Below are 21,370 nucleotides of genomic sequence, written 5' to 3' on the forward strand. Positions count from 1 at the left end.
CCCCCAGGGTACAGCTATGTGACTTGCTCTGGCAAAGGGATTGTTAATAGATATTATACAAGTCGGAATTTAGTGTGCTTGTGCACTTGACCTTGCCCTCATCACTATAAGAAGTTTTCCTGGGTAATCGCTTCTTCAGCTGAGGTCCTGGAATTAATACATGTGGAGCAGACAAGACTCCAACCTGTAGTGAGGCACTAAGCCAGCCAGGCTGGCAGAAACGCACTGCTGAGACCGGCCAAGACAGCTAGTCCCCAGCCAACGCACAGTGACTTGAACAAAAAATGCTGACAGTTGTATGGCACTGGGCTTTATGCTGTAATAACTGCGCCTGTGCCAAAAACTTAAAATAAGTGGCACTGGACTTAGGTCTGGGTAGCGGGTAGACAAGAAATGGGTACAGGAGAAATTATAGGTCCCTGCTGGAGGAAGCCTCATCTGGGCAGAGACAAGTGAGAAGCAGTGTTTACTTTAATCTTTCTGTCTCCTAATCAGAGCTTTGCTGACTGCAGAATCTTACAGGGTGGTTAAGAGAATCAATCCTGATCAGGCAAAAATCCTAAAGAGTTTCAGATTTCATTTCTCCCATTCTGGAAAGATTTCCCAAGGACAATAACCTGCCTTCACCCCCATGAAGCTGCAGCATACCCTGCTCTTTCTGTGAGCCCGAGGCTTGAAGCACACTGAGGTACAGGGGGCATGGGTTTGCTCACAAGGCAGTTGGTCTCACCCACACCACCGCCAACCCAACGCTAAGTCAGGTCACGAGCATTGTAGCATGCCAGTGGCCAGCCAGCCACAGGGTTCCTGGACCTCAAACGGGGAGCACCTCTGGAAGAGGAACCCTGCCTGCCTCTTCTCCATAGGGAATTTTATTACTAAATTTAATTCTTCTCAGTGGCCTCTGATCTTGCAGCCTCCTAAGCTCTCTGAGCAGGGGGAGGGAGCCCTTCCTTAGGCAGATCAGCTCTGCAGCCCTCACTCCAGGCCTGCCCCAGCCCTCACTCCAGGCCAGTTTCAGCTCCCTCCCTGGCCTTGGTCTCTATGCTGGGAGCCCTCTGCTGTGTTGGGATGACATTTGTTAAATTCTTCTCCTGCTCAAAGGCTAATTTCTGCATGGCCCAGCATAAGTGATACTACCGATAATAATTTAAGCTTAATGTGGTCATCTAATAAGCAATGATTAAAGGTTACTGATTTTTTCATGTAACTGTAGACTCTATAGAATTCAGAGAGATATTAAAGATGTGCTGGACCAGTACTTATCTAAATTTGATGTGCACACAAATCATCCGGTTGGGACTGGCAGGAGCCCTTGCCAAAATGCAGCTTCTGTTTCAGTAGGTCTAGGCAGAGCCTGAGGTTCTGTTTCTTAACACACTCCCAGGTGATTCCAGGGCTGCTGGACTGGGGACCATGTTTTGATGAGCAAGAAGAGTTCAGATGCTCATCATTTTAAAGTAAGAAACTTAAAGTTTTAAAAGCTCACATAGTAAGTAACAAAGCCAGGATTAGAACTTGGTTTCACAATTCTCAGTGTGCGTCTAGTTTCCAGGCTGTAAGAAAGCCTCATCTGTGCTCCTCAGTATGTTAGCCACAGCTGGCTACTTACACTTAAACTAAGACACAGTCAAGAGAAGGAAACATTTAGTTTTTCAGTTGCCTTAGCTACATCAGTCAAGTGCTCAGCAGCCCACGTGCCTAGTGCCTACTAGATGCACAGGGTAGGTATGGACTATGTCTGGTCCTTCAGAAAATTCTGTGAAGTGCTGCTCTAGATTAAGATAAATGAAAAAGTGCTAGGGAAATTTTATCTTCATCTTTCTATTCCCAGTCCTGATGCCCTTTTAAACACTGCCCATCCCCCCTGCCCCACATCAAATGTCCTCTTATCTAAGGAGAAGCAGCAGGAAACATGAGAGTGCACAGGGACCAGGTTCACAGCCTCTGGTCTGTGCTGCTGATGTAGCCTGTGGCTGGACACTCCCACACTGACCTTTCACTTGCTGCTCAGGTCCCCGGGTGTGGCTGGCAGCACTGGGCATGCTGACGTTGTTCCTATGGATGTACTTGAGGAACACCTCTGCGTTCCGCCGGGCCAGGGTACAGGCCTGAAAGAGACGAAGGTGTGAGGACCCCAGCAGGTGCATGGGGTCTGAGACACTGGGAGAGGGGCACTGGTGGACAGGTTTCTGGAGCTCTGGGTGAGCAGAGCCCTTGAGGCCACTTCTGGTTCCCAGACACTCCCATTACAAAGCAGGAAGCTCCCCTTTTTGTGGTGTAAAGAATTACTCCCTGGGCCTCTCCCCTTTTCATCCCAGAGGAAAATCAGCAATCAGGCATCCCTTGACTACCTCTCTCTGTAGGTACTAACGTCTCAGGCTGGTTTTCCTCTGCCATCAGAATGCCTCTTAAAGGACCACTGGGGTAAGCCACTTCTGCATTCGTTTAATTTTTATTTATTTATTTATTTATTTATTATTATTTATTTATTTGACAGACAGAGATCACAATTAGGCAGAGAAGCAGGCAGAGAGAGAGGAGGAAGCAGGCTCCCTGCGGAGCAGAGAGCCCGATGTGGGACTCAATCCCAGGATCCCAGGATCATGACCCGAGCGGAAGGCAGAGGCTTTAATCCACTGAGCCACCCAGGTGCCCCGCATTTGTTTAATTAAGACTCAAGAAAGCAAATTTGGTAAACAAGCCTATTAACCACACATTCCATATCTAAATGGAAGTCACCCACATTTAAAAAACTTATTTGTCCATAAAATTCGCTCCAGCTCAATAACACTAATATCTTATTGCTGGGAAATATGGATCTATACACAGGAATAAGAGCCACTATGCTACCCTCTTTATGACTCCCATTAGGTGTGGATGGCAGAGAGGACAGGTCACATACTCCTTGTGCCCAGGGAGGAGACCCAGGTCCAGAAAGGGCAGGAACCATGAAGCACATCAGGGCTGGAATCTATGACTATGGGCAGAGTATTTCTAGTTCCTCTCAAGACCACAGAATTTCTGAATTTCTTTACAGAGCAGAATTTTTTCTGTTGTACAAGTCTAGAGGCAGTATAAGCCTCCCCTTATCCCCAGTTCTCTTCTCTGCAGTGTCAGTTACCCACAATCTACTGCAGTCCCAAAGCAGGTCGTCCTCCTGATGCATTGTCTGGTCAGTGGTAGCCTATCCTTACCTCACACTGCCTATGCTATTCCCCTCACTTCGCCTTACCACGCAGGCATTGTATCATCTCATACCATCACAAGAGAGGTGAGTACAGTGCAGTGAGATATTTTGAGGGAGAGACCATATTCACATGACTTTTATTACAGTATATTGTCATAGTTGTTCTACGTATCTATCAGTTATCTATTATCAGCTGTTCCTCTCTTACTGTGCCTTGTTTATAAATTAAACTTTATCATAGGTGTATATGAGTAGGGAAAAGCATGGTATATGTAGGGTTCAACACTATTCACAGGTTCAGGCATCCCCTGGGGGTCTTGGAACATATTCCCCATGGATAAGGGGGACTGCTATTGACCCTAGTCCACTAATTTTTAATCTACAGTTTCTGATATTATCTAGATGAAACTGTCAAATTTTAATACCTTTGACATTTAACAACTGACTCTCTAAATTAGATAGTAAAAAATTATTTTAAATTTTGCATTAACAAAAAAAATTTTTGCATTAACAACATGGTTTTGGGAGCTCTGGTAAAAGATTTTTGGGTGGGTCCATCTATTGTGAGGTCCATGAATTTAACAGCTGGATGGTGGTCCAAAGCTAAGGTATCCAACATAGATCAACTAACACACCTAAATGGAGAACTCAATAGTCCATCCATCAGGCATTTAATTCTCACAGGCACAGGGAATTTCTCACCTAAGATTTTAGGCACATACGGAAAACGTTAGGCCAGAACATTTTCTTCTTTCATTATTCAAAAGAAACATGTCATTTTATGAAGTAATATCTTTATACCTCTTTTAAAAGTCTTTCATATGCTCTCGTTTGGTCATTGTTTTAAATTTTGTTTTATGGTAGAGAAGACTTCTAAAATCTCTTGCACCCTGTAGAGAAGACTTTTTATTTAATCTTATTGGTAAGAGCTCATTGCTAAGGATTCTGAGTGTGGGTGCACACACCTGATAGACAGGAGGACAGTAGGGAGAAGCCATCTCAAAAAGAGAGGGAGCGAGAGAAAAAAGTGAAACTCAAAGGAGTGGTCAAGTAGAAAAAATCCCTAATAAAAGAAAGTCAGTTAATTACAGAGTTATAGAAAAGCAGTGGTAACATGTCAGGGTATAAAAATTCTCTTTGTACTCCCAGAAACCTGAAAGGAAGCAGAACATGAAAGCAAGAAATTTGAGAGTAAACAGAGCCTTTAGGTAAGTTTTAACACAGATGACTCTGTTGGAGAGATGATCAAAGGCTGGAGGAAAGAGGCTTACTAGGACTTTCCACACTAGCTGAAAGCCTGCTCAGAACAGGACTGTGCTTCCTCTCTGGGAAGTTGGGGCTCTAATAAGAACAAAACAAACAAAATGAGGTATTTCTCTCTTCATGCCACAGAATAAATGGTGTTATATCTAATGGTTATTGATAATTGCTAGATTGGCAAATAAATAAGGTGTCTAAATTTATTTAATTCTTGCCCTAAATTTTGCATCATCCATTTATAAAATATTTATTTTAATGCTGTTTTATATATAGACATATATATATATGTATATATGCATGTGCGTGAGAGCATATATATATAATTTTTTTAAATTTATTTCTTTTAAGTTATCTCTATACCCAATATGGGGGCTTGAACTCACAACCCTGAGATCAAGAGTTTGCATGCTTTACTGACTGAGTCAAACAGATGCTTCCAAGGCTTTGTGTTTCAATTAAAAATATTTTCATAAGCCAAACATAACTGGGTGAAACTATGTGTTATCTCTATTACCAACATCAATGAGATATCAAGATATTCAAACAGGCACCTGCAGTAATGGTGTATAACTGTCTAATTATAAAGAAAGTAGGGAGAGAAATAATGTTGGAAGCATAACTTTTCAACCTTCCAAATTAACCAGCCAATATCTTCTCTACAAATGCCTCCCTTTAGATAAGAAGTGAGGAAAAAGAGGGGAATGGAAATCCCATATGATGAAACTGTGTGTGTGTGTGTACATGTGATCTTCAATGACAATGTGCTCTGACCTTAAGAAAGGCCTCCTTTTGTTCCAAATGTTTGCTGATGAGTGGGATGACATGGTCGATCTCTGCAGCTGGTCCCAGTTTATCTCGTCCACCACACCAGTCCTCGTCTCTCCGGTATTCTTGCTCTAAACTCTCCAGGACACTACAGACCTAATGAACCATGGAGGAAAGTTTCAGTAAATTAACAGATCAGGAGAGTGTCTTCTGAGCACCTTCAGCCAACAGAACCCTATGCAGGTGACTAGTTTCATTTGAAGTTCAGTCTGTAGATTTAGAACACGTGGTGCCTCTGGGACATGGAAGGTAAGTCTAGGACACAGCTGAACTCAGGAGACAGGTTAGGACTGAGAGATGGATTCTGGAATCATTGGACAGTTGCTGGCTGAAGGCCAACGTCACTTAGGGAGAGTATACAGGGTAAGAGAAGAAAAAAGACCAGTAATTTGGGGGGGGGGTTCAAAGTGTTCTTTATATACTCTATCACTGAACTTCATGATAACTCTGTCAATGTGGCAGAGCAGGAAAATGAAGTTTAGAGAATACACTAGGCTTAGGCTTGTCCAACCATCCACACTTGCCCTACAGGAAGTAGCCCTAAATAGAAATAAAGGAGCAAAAAGCTGTGTTGTGGGACTTATGGGCCATAAATGAAATGTTTTCTTTCCCCTCCCTTGGCAAAAATATTCCCGCAAAATGTCTAGAGGTATTGTCATAAGGCAGTGACATCTTCAGACCTTCAATTACAAAAGAGACGTTTTGTTCAGATCATAATACGCTTGGGTTAACTTAAAAAAAAAAAAAAAGAGTTGTTCTTCAAGTGCTAAGAGGTCATACTCTAAAAGCAAAAGCATTTTGAATGGCTCTTGGATGGAAGATAGGTTGGGTGTAACAGAAGGGGACCCAGGGCAATCTTGTGTCAAGGCCTGGGGAAGGATGCAGAAAACAGAAACTCCTATCCCTATATTTTCCTTCACTAGGCTTTGAACGCTTGGCTATGGCAGGAGGTGGGGAACAGCTACATATCCCAGGTCCCCTTTGCCTGAGAAAGTCATCCCTTTTGAGGAAGAGTATGGTGTTGGATAGGATGTTTACTGAGTGATGAATTGAGCTAAAAGATGTCCCAGGCAGCACACCCTAGTAGCCAATGTGCTCCCCATGTCATGAGAAGACCTGGCCCTGAATTCTGACTCCTCTAGCACCACACACTTTTCTTCTTATGGAAGGCATGAACATGTGTAGGACGACCCAAGTCTTGAGAGAAAATGAATTATAGAGAAGCAAAAACTTTAAGAAAAGACATAGTTAGGTCCCATGATAATACTGGACTAAAAACAACTTGGGAACTAGAAGAAATGAAAAGATTATCAAACACAAATCTTTCAATTTAGCAGCTAAAGAAACAAAGATCTGAGTCAGTTCTGGGTCAAATTTCCTGACTTTAATGTAGTGCTTTGTCCCCTTCAGCATCTAGATCCATCAAAAACTAAAATTTGTGTGTGATACTAGACAGGGCTTAACCTCATTTTTTAAAAAAATGGATATAGGTATTCCCTGCTTTCTACAAGTTCACATTATGCCATTTCGCTTTTATGAAAGACCTACATTAGTACCTGTTTTTGCTAACTGAAAGAAATATGAGGTAGGTTTTCACTCTTAAGATAAAAGGCAAAAGGTGAAAGTAGTGTTCAGTGTTTGTTCTGCAGTGAGCTGTGGGGCTGTTCTAGAGGCAGTACACATCCTGGGCAATGACAGTGGTACCTCCCACCCAAGATCCTTCCCCAGGTGTAGTTCCTGGAGAAGTAGCATCTTAGCATCCAGCTGCAACAGCTCCGAACTGTGTCTGTGACCACCTGTGATTTATCTCGATTTATTCTGTGTAGCTGTTAGCAAGATATGTCCCTAAGATTTCAGAAAGGCCTAAAAGAGGTTACTTTTTAGGTCTGGGAATATTCAAAAATTTCTTCCATCTAAGTAAATGGTCATTGCTCTTTGCATCGGATTTCAGCTTATAAAAGTTTTCATAGGAACACTACTTTCAGTTAGCAGGGGAAGCCCGATTTCAGTTATCTGGCATCATTTGTTGAAGACTTCACTTCTGAATTGTTTTGTCAAAAATCAGCTGCATATTTGTGGGTCCACTTTTAGAATCTCTATTCTTTTTCCTTGTGTCTATTCTTACAACAACATCATTTCATCTTGATCATTGTACGTGTAGAATAAGTCTTAAAATCAGGTAGTGTAACTCCAACTTTCCTTTTTCTTTTCAAGATTGTTTGGTTATTCTTGGTTCTTTTTATTTCCATATATATCTTACAACCAGTGTATCAATTTTTATCAAAAAGTTTGCTGGGGTTCGATTGGGATACTGTTGAATTGATAAATTGCCTTAGTCTGCTGCTCCCAACTCTGGGGCCATCAAGACACCATCAGTTGAGAACAGAGAGAAGGTGTGGAGGCTGGAACACTGGCCACAGGGCCCTCAGAGAGGCATGTTATATTTACTCCAGGTAGACTTACCCAAGGCCCCTGTAATTCACCCAGAGGAGAAGGTTTCTCTGATCTATTTCTATCAGGGAGCAATTCTAATGAGGAACATGTTTTACATGGAAGACAATTATGTCTGTTTTCAACCTCTATTTCATGAAAGAATTCCCTGAAAGCACCCAAATCAGTTAGAAATCCTCTTAGCCCTTGTACATATTACCGTACAGATGGGAAAGTAAGGGCTCTAAATCCTTGTCATCCCGCTGTGTACATCTCCTGCCTTTTCTCCCACAGCTGCTCCACCCCATCTGCTTGGCTCATAACCTATGGAGGAGAGACGGCTGTGTCTCCTCTGTCAGATGGAGAGCCCCATGAGTGAAAGAGTGTATGTTTTCCAAGCATAGGGCCTGACTGGGCACCCCAGATGATGCTCTGCAGATTCTCACCCTACTCTCCTGACCTTCACTGGAGGCATAGACTTCCCTGCCTCACTGATGTTGGCTTGGCCATGTGACTCATTTTGGCTGAAAGGATGTTAGAGCATGTGGCACACTTGGAGATTTGAGATGCAATTGCACAGCAGATTTTGGGCTCTTGCACTCCTACTCTTCACCATAAATGTGCCTCAAGTAGCTGCTGGTCCAGGAGGCTGAGAGACATGAAAAAAGATCTAGACCAGATGTCCAGCTTAGAGCCTGGTTCTATCAAACTCAGTCAAGATCAGCTGAACTCAAATACTTAAAAACAAAATGCTCATAGTTTTATGTCACTGAGTTGTATGGTAATTCATTACACAGCATTATCGTGGCAGTAGCTGGCTGAGACAGCCATCAACCTAGTATTCAGCATACACCTAATTTCTCCTTCAATACTTAGATCTGACGAGGCTGAGATGTTACAAGAAACAAATCACATGGTTAACTTCTTTAATGGAAAATATTATAAGGAGGCTAACTGTAGTTATTTTCATGTCATTATTCTATTCTAAAAGGCTACTGCTGAGAGGACTAGCTGCTTCTTGAGGGAGATAGTATAGGTTAGCAGTATGAGGGGAAAAAAACAACCTTCCACCAACATTAGTCCCCCATCTCCCAGCCCTTCCCTCACCTGTTCAGAAGTTTTATAAAATGCCACAGAGGCGTTGACTAGTTTTAGCCGGTCTTCCATCTTCAGCATGAGCTGCTGCCAGTGGAGGGCCACTTTCTCGGCACATTCCCGGATGGCGTCAGCGTCATAATGGCCGGCCTGGAGCAGTGCCTCAGCTTTCTGCTGTACCTGCAGGGCGCTCTGGTGCGTCTTCTGCAAGGAAGTGGCATGAAAGAGGGACTGGGCACAAGGGGAGGAGAGAGAGGTCCGTGGGAACGACCCAGGCGTGGTACGGGAGGGGGTGGAGTGAGGCGTGAGTGGAAAGATGCAGAAAAGTTAAAGAGCTTTAAATGGTGGATTCAAACATTTTGTTATGACGATTAATACATCATTGCTTTTAAAGCATATTTCACAACGCAGAGTACTAACCACTATACGATCACGGCCTTAAAGCATATTTCAAAAAAAAGAACATCATGCGTTTTCATTAACCGAATGCTCAGGACCCCAACTCCTGCCCCCACTCTCCTTCTCCCGTCACTGGCTCTAAAGATGTCTCCGTTTCTGTGGTAGAGAAACAGCAGTTGTGTATACATCTGCTCCTGATTGGTTCAGACACTAGTCAAATTTTCTTTTCAAATCTAATCATAAAATTGTTCACTGTAGTTAAGAGTTTTCAAGGAGATTACTGCTATAGCTCCACTTTACGTCAAATGTAAGAAAAAACAACTCCACATAATACAAAGTTTAGTCAATGATGCAATCATTTTAAACATTAGCTGAAAAGGATTCCAGTAGGACTGGGCAGGTTAATAAAGCCTAAGGCAGCATCTCACTATTCCTTAGCACCCCACAAAGGGAACAGAACAGCATAGTACATAATTCAGCTCAATGTGTAATCCCTACATTATTACATTACTTATGTTTGCCTTTAGGGATAATATATAGAGATATACAGCGGAAGGTTTATTTTCTTATTCAAGCCAAATGTGGTTTGCATTCTCAGAGTTCCCATTAACTGCAGGGCGGAGGGGGAGACCAGGCTGGAGGACTGGATGGCAGAGATAGAGAGCTAAAAGGGATTAAAATTTACTAAAATAAAGTATGGATGTGGTTGAAACATAGGACTTCAAAGACCTAATATTATCCCGACCTCAACTGCGAGGATCACTTTAACTCAATGGTACAGGGCTGACTTGGCCTCTGCATGCTTAGGAAAGTATAGCTCAGCTCCTGGTGAAAACGGACAGCTAGTGGCCCAGTAATTTACTCTAGCATTACTTCTGCCCTTCTTCTCTGGCAGCAGTGCTGGGATGGTTCACAAGAGCTGATCCATTTGGCACTCCCTGTGTGAGTGCGACTTCCCTCCCTATCAACCCTACACCATGCAGCCCCCTTCACCCCCATCCTAGACTGCAGTCTGCGCAGTCCTGTTTATAACACCCCCCCTCCCTCTATCACCTATCTCCTGGCTTCCCTTCCCCGTCTCTGGTATCTGTACTCAGTGTTCATTATGTTAGCATGACTGCCTCTAGCAACCTAGACTCCTTTACTCTCTTGTTTCTCCACTAAGTCAGCCTCTCGATAGTGATGATCAGATCAGAATTTGAGTTCCTAAATGTTGAACATGGTTAGAAAAAGTAAACTTTAAAATAAAAAAAAAAGTAAACTAAGGGTCAGAATGATCTTCCACAAATTCCAGATTTCTTTGTCTGTTTTACTTATTGGCACCATTTTCTTCTCCTGTCTCCTAAATAGAGGGGTACCCCAAGGTGCATTCTTGGTTTTTGTTCCCTTCTGTGGAACTCTTATCTATACCCATGGCTGCTATTACTTCCTTTTTGTAGATGTCGCCCAGTATTCAACTCTCACACTTCATGGGACCCTCATCTTTAACTGTCTTTGGGGGTGAGGGTGAGCTGCCCGCCATATTTCTCACTCCAAGCCAGCAGCACTGATTCAATTGCTTTAGCTGCCTGCCCCACCTTAGCTACTTACAAAGATGTGTTCTTAGTAAAAGAAGTGACAGGTCTTCCTGGAGAGAGGAAGAAGGCTCCTCAGTGAATGCAAATGGCTTGACCATTCTATTAGAGCATCCTGCTTCCTCCCAGACATCTTTTCAAATTCCACATTAAAATGAAATCCCTCCCTCTGGAAGTATCTTTCCATGGCAGTCTACCATTGGTGTTGATGGTGCCCTCCTTGTTGTCACCTGGGCTTACAATCTGGACATCATTCTGGACTGCTATTCCTCACCCCAAGTCCCAGTCCAACCCACTGCATGCCTGGACTTCCATGGTGGTCCCAGAGCTAGTCTCCTTGCCTTCCACTTCGAATCCATCAAACCCATCCCTCACATTTCCAACACATCAGTTGGTTCTCTGTAATAGGAAGTGCTTGGGTGAAGTGACCCCTAATGTTCTTCTGGCTCCAAAACTCTAATTTTGTGCTTAAACATCATTCCCTTCTCTCAATTCAAAAGCCTTTAGTCATTCTTCCACTGTTATAAAATTAAGTCCAAACTCTGAAGGATGTTCTTAAAATCTCCTCCCAATGTAGTCTTGAACGACGTCCATAACATTATCATCTACTACTTCCTTAAAAAAACCCTCTGCAAACACAACCTGGCTTTTTTTTTTTTTTAATTTTTTCTTAGAGGAGTACTTTAATATCTATTGTCTAATTAGATTCACATTGACCCTGAGAATTGTTAGAGCAGGTCTTTTTGTTTTGTTTTGTTTTTATTGACATATACTGTATTATTTGTTTCAGGGGTACAGGTCTGTGATTCATCAATCTTACACAATTCACAGTGCTCACCATAGTGAGCTTATTTTTGTTACCTTCATTCTTCCTGTCTTTTAGTGAACACCCCTTCCTCTCTCCCCATCTATGTTCCAGTTGTCCTTTGAGACTCAGCTCAAGTCTGGTCTCCTTTAAGAGAAGATTAAAGAGTACACCTATCATGATGAACACTGAGTAATGCACAGAATTGCCGCCTCACTATATCACACACCTGTGACTAATATGGCACTGTATGTTAACTACAGTGGAATTAACAATTTTTTAAATGTTATATAAAAAAAATCCTTTTGGACAGCTGGAGACTCACTAAAAACTACTCTTTCCTGAACTCCTGTATCATTCATTTAATATATTTGGCTGATTCTCAAGGCAAACATGACTTTAAACATCACTTTAATAACTGTCATTTATCCAAGGGTACCTGGCCCTATGCTTATGCGTATTTTTTTCGAGTTCTCGCAACACCACGACAAGGTGGATGTTATTATTCCCACTTCATAAATTACAAATCTGAGGCTGAGGCTGGCTGAGTGACCTGCCCCCTAACATACCAACCAGGGGGGTGATGACACTAGGGATAAGATTCAGTTTTGACTATTCCTGTGCTCATTCCCACCATATCACACCACATTATTTAATCTCCAGAGTTAGAATGGTATCCGCAGAGCTTCCCGCAGAGGAAGGGTTCACCAAATGAACATTAGTGATTATGATAATTAACTGGCTTCTCCTCAGTATATGAAACCAGCATATAATTGTCATCAAAACCCCATGATTATGTCTTTTTCTCTGGGAGTGAAGGACTAACTCTAATTGTCCTATAATTTAGACTATGTAATAAATCCTCTTCCTTATTCTGAAACTCATTATCATCTGATAGTCCTTGGAACTCCATCCCCTTTAATTTCCAAATGACAAACTTTTATGCATATGACATAGTCTTTGCTTTGATAAGCCTGAGTCATTATTATGCATTTATTTCTACTATTATCTAATCCTATTGAGTGTTATATCTTTAAGACATGGATTACCAAGGAAGTTAATACATGATGTTAATGTAGGAATAGATGGAAGAAAATTAAACCAAATCAATTGAATTTATTATCTAGTTTTAACTACTTATTCTGCCATAATGCTTATATTTAAAATACATAAGAGGATTTCAAATAAAGTTGATTTCAAAACTGAGCTTGTCTCTTTGATAGTCACAGTTCCTGAAGACACATCAGCCAAACCATTTTGCATGCTAACAAAAAATTAACAGGTTTGTTGATAAAGCTATGCTTCTGGGTGCTATGTGCTGTTCTCTGTTCTGAATGGTTCTATCTTCCTAAAACTCAGAATACTTGAGGTAAAAATTCTGACCTTCTTTGGGGAGACTAAAGCCTTTAAATGGGTTGCCTGGGTGGTTCAGTCAATTAAGCAGCTACCTTCAGCTCAGGTCATGATTCCAGCATCCTGGGATCAAGCACTGGGCTCCCTGCTCAGTGGAGAGCCTGCTTCTCCCTCTCCCTCTGCCTGCTGCTCTCCCTACTTGTGCTCTTTATCTCTATGTCAAAAAAATAAATAAAATCTTAAAAAAAATAAATAAATGCAACCTTTAAACCAAAAAGTCCACCCAAGCTAGGGTGAGCAGACATGCTACTCTGCCCACGATAGTTCTACTATGTGCCTATTTTTCTAGCTGAGTTGTTAATAATATCCTTCTTCCCTCTTTGAAGTATCTCAGTTTTAACAATAAATTATCTAGTCATCCTTCCCATAGCTAGTTTTCCCTTATGGAACCAAGGATTTTTTCTTAGGGTCCAAGAAATTAAATTATGTCCTCTATTGGCAATCACTAGGAAGGCCTCCAGTAAGTAATGACCACCAAAATGGGCCACATCAAACTAGACTAGTTAGATCCCTTTCAAATTGTATAAATCTTCCCTGGCATAACTTTCCCTTGATGTAGAACCTGGTTTAAAACAACACTTTTAGAGAGAAGCACAAGGCCACCTGGAGAAGAAGCATATTTGAAGTTCATTCTTTTCACTCTACTGTAGACCTGCCTACCCTCCATTCCCTTGATCTTCTGGAAATCCTATCTGCTCTGCCATCTCCTCTTCAGACCATAGACAAATACTCAACAGGGGCCTCATGGGATCTCAATATCAATTCCAAGAATATTTGATCAAGTTGCACCAATGTGATTAGGGACATACATGCTTAGTAAGCTTCTATTCCATATGGGTAAAACAGCACCATTACAAATTAATACATCCTGCTTATGCAAGCGGTAGAATTTGGTCATCGCACTAAGACTGCTAATGCATACACCCACTATTTTCCACTCACTCATTGAAATGCTCTAGTACATCATGATACTTGGTTTTATTGACCCAACATTTGCTTATGGGACAGGAAAGTTAATTACCTTCACATTTGAGATAAACAAGGGGGTGTGGCCAACAGTGGTCTTCTCTCCGCCTCACACCCTCACAGCTTCATGCCACGCGCCCAGTCTATCTGCCCAAACTCTGTTCATGCTGCCTCTCAATGGGGCTTTGACCACTCTGTGCCTGATTCTCAACTGAGACCCCAATCCAGATTTTTCCTTGGTGGTGAATAGATCTTAATGCTTTTATATTTGTGTATGCCAGTAAACTGAGACAGAGGCAGCTGATGATAATAAAGCCTCTCTCCTCTGCTGAGTTCCTTCTTAGAAAATGATTTGCCAGGGCGCCTGGGTGGCTCAGTGGGTTAAGGCCTCTGCCTTCAGCTCAGGTCATGATCCCAAGGTCCTGGGATCGAGCCCCACGTCGGGCTCTCTGCTCCGTAGGGAGCCTGCTTCCTCCCCCACTCTCTCTCTGCCTGCCTCTCTACCTACTTGTGATTTCTCTCTCTCTGTCAAATAAATAAAATCTTAAAAAAAAAAAAAAAGATGGCATATTAAAAAAAAAAAAGAAAATGATTTGCCCCCCCAAAGAAGAAAATGATTTGCCCACACTATGTGTGCAATATATAGTCTATTTTAAAATCTCAAATCCCAGGCAGTAAACCACTATTAGTAACGCTTCCTAGAAGATAGCAGGCATCTTATAGAAACATGCCATTTATGCTAATGCTATGTTTATACATACAAGATGGTTCCTAGTAATCAATCTATAATAGTTTAAAAATGGCTAGTAATCAGTTGATTACTGTATTAAAGACATAGGCACGAAGAGTTAAAATTTTATCATTGTTATGAAAAATTGTCCTTAACAATCATTCTTTTAGTAGAAGATAATACTTCATATTTCCTACACATTCAAAAGTGGGTTGAGTTTTAAACAGAACTACAAGTAATGAATGACTTTGAAGGTTTCTCTCTGTTCCCATTGGTACTGAACTTACTTTATTTTTAATATGGTTCCCATGTCCCATTTCCTGCTCCTTTCCCCATACCCCTCTAAAGCAATCAGCTCAAGTCTCTTTGGGAAGATAAGTGTTCTAGTAGAAAGGATAATTAAAGGTATTATTTAAAGTAATATGACAAAATTTAGATTATGGGAAGAGATTATTTTATTTTAAAATAGCCTTTAGAACAAGTGTCAGTTGGTGAACTTCTGGTTTCAGTTTATTCCTGAAATGTGGCTTCAATCAGTGGTACTGAACAACTATTTTCAAGGAAGTGAGCTATCTAGTGTAACCTACTCCAAAGCTCATTGTTCTCATTAAAAGGCAGAAACTGACAATGAAATCTATATATTGCATATAAATCAAATGTTTTAAAATGGAATGCTAACGTATTAATGGATTTTGTAGTTGTTTACCCTCAATTTTAAGGGCTCCTGAACTAGAAGTGACTTCTAACCTTCTGGCTTCACATGTCTCACATGGTGCATAGTCTACAATGTCCAAGTACTCAGCATACCAGGGGCCTTATGGGTAAATGTGCCAATAAGTAACCAAGACGCACTTCTGTGCTGTGAACATTCATCTTTCAATAGGAGGCCCGCTTGGGGTTGGTGAACTCCTGCCTTTGCTTCCCCATCAGTTCCTGGGTAACAGGGAGCTACCTGAACCACATAACTAGAAAGAGTAAGGGCTTCACTACCTAAAGGAATGTCCACAGCATGAGGAATCCACCCGCCCAGGGTACAGAGCAGAAAGGGGAAGGGAGGCCAGAGGAGTCAGATTTGGGTGTTACCTCGATTGCTAGTTGGAACTGCTCGTGTTCCCGCTGCAGCTGCTCTGCTTCGGACAAAGAGCTGGCATTGACCAGGCTGGCATTGAGCATTGACTCGCCATTGCGGATCCATCCCAGGACCTGGGGAGTTAGGACAAGAACACAGATGAATGGCTTTTGCAACCTCCCCAGAGCTGTGGCTTTCTCTGATGGGTCCTTAAATCAGACCTTGCTATCTTCTGACTGCACCTGGAGAGAGGACAGGAAGGCTCTGGATAATTAAAATGTTCATCTTTGCCCTCTAACCTGGCATTTTGTGCCATAAGGCACTTACTATAAGTATCAACCTCATTCTTAGCTACATATATTCCTTTCCACCCTTATTAACTCTCTGTTCCAATTTCCTTACCCATTTAATTTAAACATTATCTGATTGTATTGTATATACATTTCTGAAGTTCTTGCTAGAATGTAGAATGGTTTAAGTAAATAAATTCCATATATTGGCATTCTTTTCTCTCTTTAACCCACTGAGCCACCCAGGCGCCCTCTTTTCTCTCTTTAAAAACCCAGTTCAGATGCCAACCACTTGAAATCTTCCAAACCCAGTTACTCCCGTTACAAACAGCTCTCCCTCACCCAGTACCCCCACACCATACCACCTTTGTGACTCACCACAGACCTCCTTATTCAGTGGTTTTGACCTACATTTCAAGATCCCACCATACTTCTTCCCCCCAGATGTAAACTTCTGGAAGACTAGGGCAGTATGAATCATGCTTCGGTCTCACACAGTGCCTAGCACAGTGCCTTATAAATGATAAGTAAGCAGTAATGTTTTTGAAAAAGGGAACAATTATCTATGGACAACACCCAAATTACACCTGAATGGTGGGTCCAACCTTCTGTGCCTTACAAGATAGATACACTTGAGCTCTGACAGATAAACAACCCAAAGGGAGGAGGAAGGAGAAAGAAAAGAAGGAAAACAGCATCAATAATCCATACACCGGATCATTAGAAAAAGGGGGAATAAGTTATAATTGATTTAAATTATCTAGAGGCAATGGCTAGGCTAAGTAAAATTTCTAGGTGACCTTAATTAGTACTGGGGGAAAGAAAGTTCAGCTGGGGAATATTAGAATAGAAGGAGAAACAGCGGAAACCGTCTAGACAGTCCTAGGTGAAATGGGCATGTGGCAACTCTCCAGCTAAGATCTCGAGTCAAGTGCAAATAATCACACTGGAAGAATCAGGCCTTGAAAATACACCTTGTGTCTGGTCACCAGAAAACTGCTAAATATTTTCTTTATTAGGGAGTCTAAGAGTTTGCTTGGAGAGGAGATAAAAATTCTTCTGAAATTTCAAGATCAGTAAATACCATCCATCTGTTATTTCAAGGAAAGGAGAAGATACCACAATCTGTTTCAGATTTTTGCAGATTTTTTTTTCCTCCTCTCAACTTCTTCATGCTAAACAATTAGAAAAATACTAAGCCTGGCCTCTCCTATTCCATAATCTTCACAAACATTTCTCAAATCTCCTCCTTAGGCAGAATATGACTGATGGCATATTGTACATGGGTAACGGTGGGGCGAGTCTGGCCAGTCTGGCAGATTGTGGATGAGATGCCAAATCTGTAAAGCAATTAGTGGCAGATCTAACGGCTCCGAGTGTAAGTGTGAAGTCTCTGATGCCAGTGGTGTGCTGGGGCTGGCTGGCTAGAGGTGCTAATGACTTCCAAAAGCTGCCTGTAAGTTTGGGTACACGCATACATGGACGGTATGCCCAAATGCTTCCGCTCTTTAGAAAATGGAGCTCACAATGTATACTTTGAACTATGCAAGTCCTTCTGCCATGATTCATTGCGTTTTGCTTGGTTCAAGATTCATTTGAGGGTGTCACAGAAACATTTACTTTGTGTGCATCACAAATCAACATTTGAGGGGCAATTTGATTCCCTCTAGGCTTCCTGAGTCTTGCTGGCATCTGTTCTTCTCTAGTTTCAGCCAACTGGAAACATCAGTTACAGCTATGGTGGTGGGGACCTCCATATACTAGCTTTCCATTTAGCTATCATAGGCTTCAGTCTCTATGTCTTTCTTTAAGTCATGCCATATTCTTGATATGCTTGTTCATTTTTATTTCCCAAATGCTGTTTAAAAAGGCATCCCAGGCATCTAAAGCAGGAGTTTTTATTTTAGGAAGATAAAAATGCATGTTTCTATACCATGGCTTGGGTTCAGGGGTGGGACTAATCCCTATAACTGAGTCTGTCCCAGAAGCAGGATGGGCCTTTTTACTACCTGACAAAACCACCTAAGCCTCTGGGCCTCAGTTTTCTCATCTGCAAAGTTCAGATGATAGCAGCTTCCCTTTTTCCAACAGGGTAGATACAGCATGTAGTAAGACAGAAAGGCTGGTGATGGTAAAGATGGTGATTTTTCATTTTGGAGCAAAGCTAGGTAATGCTATGATTCTTTATTTACTCCTCTCACAATGAGAAGGAAAAAAGGCTAGGGCTACTGACTTTTGTTCCAGGATCTGTAGCGCTTACTGCCGTATTCTGATGTGATGTGGAAACCCCAGCTGTTTTGTTAGCACCATTCTCTGTTGTCTGATCAGCTGACAACTCTTGTTGGTATAATTTTCTATTTCTGTCATCCTTTATTTTCCGGTTCATAAAACTGGTTATTTATGCTATGAGCATCCAAATGAGTGCAAGGGAGTAGAGGAAATATTGTAATAAAAATGGTAAAATGTTTTTACTAATCCTGTATGGTCTCAGAAACATCATGTGAAAGTGTTCTGTAAACCATAAAATGTAATGCATATTATGAACATTTTATGTTGATAGTTATCTTAGGCAACAATTTACCTATAGGTAAGATGACCTTTAAGGAACACTTTGAATCCTCACATTCCACACTTCTTCCAAAATTAAGACACACGCCCTACAACCACAGGCTACCAGAGAAAGTCATGTCTATAAAAATGAGGGACCCAAGGAGTATTGCTGATTGCTGGGACTCAGGGACTCAGGAGCCAGTTAAGAATTCAGCTCAGTCTGAACTGAATGCGTGAACTGACAATGGGAACCTACTGTTTCCTCAGGCCAAGGAAGCAGGGACCAACCCCAGTGAGAAGACTGGATGTGGATGTCCACAAATGATGATGCCATCTAAGCAAGGAGGGCTGTCCCCTGTAACCGGCAGGCTGGGAAGCTGCTTGTATATGGCTGTGTTTTCTCTAGGTCATGCTGACAATAGAGCTGAGGAGACCCTCAAGGCCTCTGACTGTAAGACCTGATGTTGCTGATGACTTACCACAAGGCACAGTCTTTTCTGAAACTCTGGCCACAGGAGAAATGGCCTGTCCCTCAGAGGGTATCTTGGAGCCTGGCATATTTCCAGCACTACTTAGCTCTAAAGATTCACAGTGTTTGAGAGTCTATGCGATCGTCCTTCCTGGTTTTATAGACTGTGACCATGGATCTTCTTAATTTTCTCCGTTTTGAAACAAATGCTCATCCCTTTCATCATCTCTCCCTTGGATCGACCCCGATTCCTTTCTGCCTTTATGAACAGCGCAGAGAACTTAACAGAGCAGTATTCTTGACAGGATAATACTCTCTCCTTTGTTTTCACTGTTCATTTTAATCGTGAGCAAATTTCGGCTTTACTTGGCCCACAAGGGTAATTTAAGTCAGTGTCTTTAGTAGACAAATAAGTATGATTTCTTTTCCTATATCTTAGAGCCCCACTTATTTTCTGCTAAAGACCCTGTTCTGCAGGAATACATATGGAAATCCACTTAGTTTCATGCATCTTCTTGGATTATCTAATAAATGTGAGGTCATCTTCGCCAGAGTAGTAATTTTCCAGAAAAACAGTCAGAGCATTCTGTGGGGTTGGGGAGTGATCTGAACTATTTTTCTAGAAGAAAGGGGGCATCTGAGTGGTCTAGGGTCCCAGACCATGGGCTGTAATCAGGGGAGTGAATTCCCTTAAAGAGTCAGCATTTCTCCAGAGGTGTCTGGGCCATCTATTTAAGATAGAGAGCCCTATGTAACCCCAAAAGAACATTAAATAATTAAATAATTTCATTTGTTCTCAACCCTGACAATAATTTTCAGTCTGACATCTGTGGCATCATCTCCCCTCAAAGCCTCAGTTTAACATAATGGTGGTATAACTACACTACAGCCAAATTTTAACCTCTCATCTACGGGCTCTAATGCCCAACTGTGAAGCAGCACATTGTTCTCTCTCTTTCCATCCCCATTAGTGGCGTTTCAATTAAGATGTCCTTTTTCTTTCTTTCTTTTTTTTTTTTTTAGTATATTCAAAAGAGAAACTCTCAAGCTTGTGTCTAAATTTAGCTCTGCTGATCAATACTGACATCTAAATTAACTCCCTCTTTCCAAGTGTCAACAGCTTCCAAATCAATATTTCCTGCTCCACCAACTTCCATCAAAACACAAATGCCTTCTCTGAAACTGGATCAGACAACTCCCGAAAGAAAGAGCCCTACACTGACAAGGAAAACAAGTTCACCTAATGAGGCATGGTGGCTTAACAAAGCAGCAAAATCCATTGGCACCTCCCAAGGCCGCTGTCCTTCACAAATGCCTTCGCGGGTTTCCTGCAGACCGACTCAAGCAACCCGGTATGGGTTTGAACTACAATCCCACATGTGTCATCCTCACCATGGTGGGGAGAAGCAACTTTCTCCTGCAGAGAAATTTTCTGTCCTCCAACTCAAGAAACATTGAATAGGAATGTACTCAGAGATCCGTCAAGCCTGGAGTATTTGTACATAGACAACCTACTTCCCCATTTGACAAACTACCTATCATCACTCCAACTTCCCACCCTATACGGAATGTATACTCAGAGGATAAAAAATCATTTCCATTTTCATGCCAGTCAAGAAGAACATGATTAGGGAGTTGACTTTACTACTAAGGTTGGAACAAAATTAAATACAAAAATTAAAAATCAGGAACAAAAGTATCTATTTCATTTCACAGGCAAATAGGAATGATTTTCCTATTATTTGTTTTGTTCAGATGATCCCCTCCTGCCCCTTTCGGCAGGCAGGATCCTCCTCTCTGCCTCCTCTCTGCCTGTGTCTCTGCCTACTTGTGATCTCTGTCTGTCAAATAAATAAATAAAAAATCTTAAAAAAAAAAAAAAAAGAGTATATGAGCAACGGAGGGCTCCCGTGACCTGTTGGAGCCTGCTGACCCATCAGGTAGGGGCCACCTTTTCTACCAGGCAAAGGGCATGCTGTTTTCTGAGGTGGTGCTATGAAGGCCAGGAATATCCCAGCCTATGCCCTGCTAGAGGGCTTCCTTCTATTTCTCCTAGAGCCCTCGGGCAGGTGTGGGGCCCAGGAGAGGCAAACTGTGTGACTGTTGATAAAGGAAGCATGGGCTCAAATTCCAGCCTACAAGTCAACAGGCCCTGGGAGCACCAGTCCTGTGCTACCTCAGTTTCCCACCTGTAAAATAAACATACACTCCTTTTCCCCATGGGTCTCTTCTCTTAAAATGAGATTATAAGTGAGAAAGAACTTCTCATCTAAAAAGTAAGTACAACCATTATTACCAAGAGCCT

At 41.9% G+C, this 21,370-nt stretch overlaps 1 protein-coding gene across 21 annotated transcripts in view; it reads right to left on the bottom strand.

The window, feature by feature from the left end:
- Positions 1 to 21,370, bottom strand: part of KALRN (kalirin RhoGEF kinase) — a 661,801-nt gene that overhangs the window by 263,292 nt on the left and 377,139 nt on the right. For 16 of the 21 annotated variants that reach the window (XR_014303322.1, XM_082700868.1, XM_082700853.1 and 13 more), the window contains 4 exons: positions 15,771 to 15,890; positions 8,813 to 9,031; positions 5,222 to 5,371; positions 1,997 to 2,111 (listed from right to left, as the gene is read on the bottom strand). Coding sequence is in view for 20 of the 21 variants with exons in the window: in XM_082700868.1 (XP_082556994.1) it covers positions 1,997 to 2,111; positions 5,222 to 5,371; positions 8,813 to 9,031; positions 15,771 to 15,890 (604 nt within the window). In the remaining variant the exon portion in view is untranslated. The remainder of the gene's footprint in view (positions 1 to 1,996; positions 2,112 to 5,221; positions 5,372 to 8,812; positions 9,032 to 15,770; positions 15,891 to 21,370) is intronic. The other 5 variants (XM_082700867.1, XM_082700854.1, XM_082700849.1 and 2 more) reach the window with 1 other exon arrangement.

This window comes from Mustela nivalis (assembly GCF_964662115.1).
Source record: "Mustela nivalis genome assembly, chromosome: 1".
NCBI lineage: Eukaryota > Metazoa > Chordata > Mammalia > Carnivora > Mustelidae > Mustela > Mustela nivalis.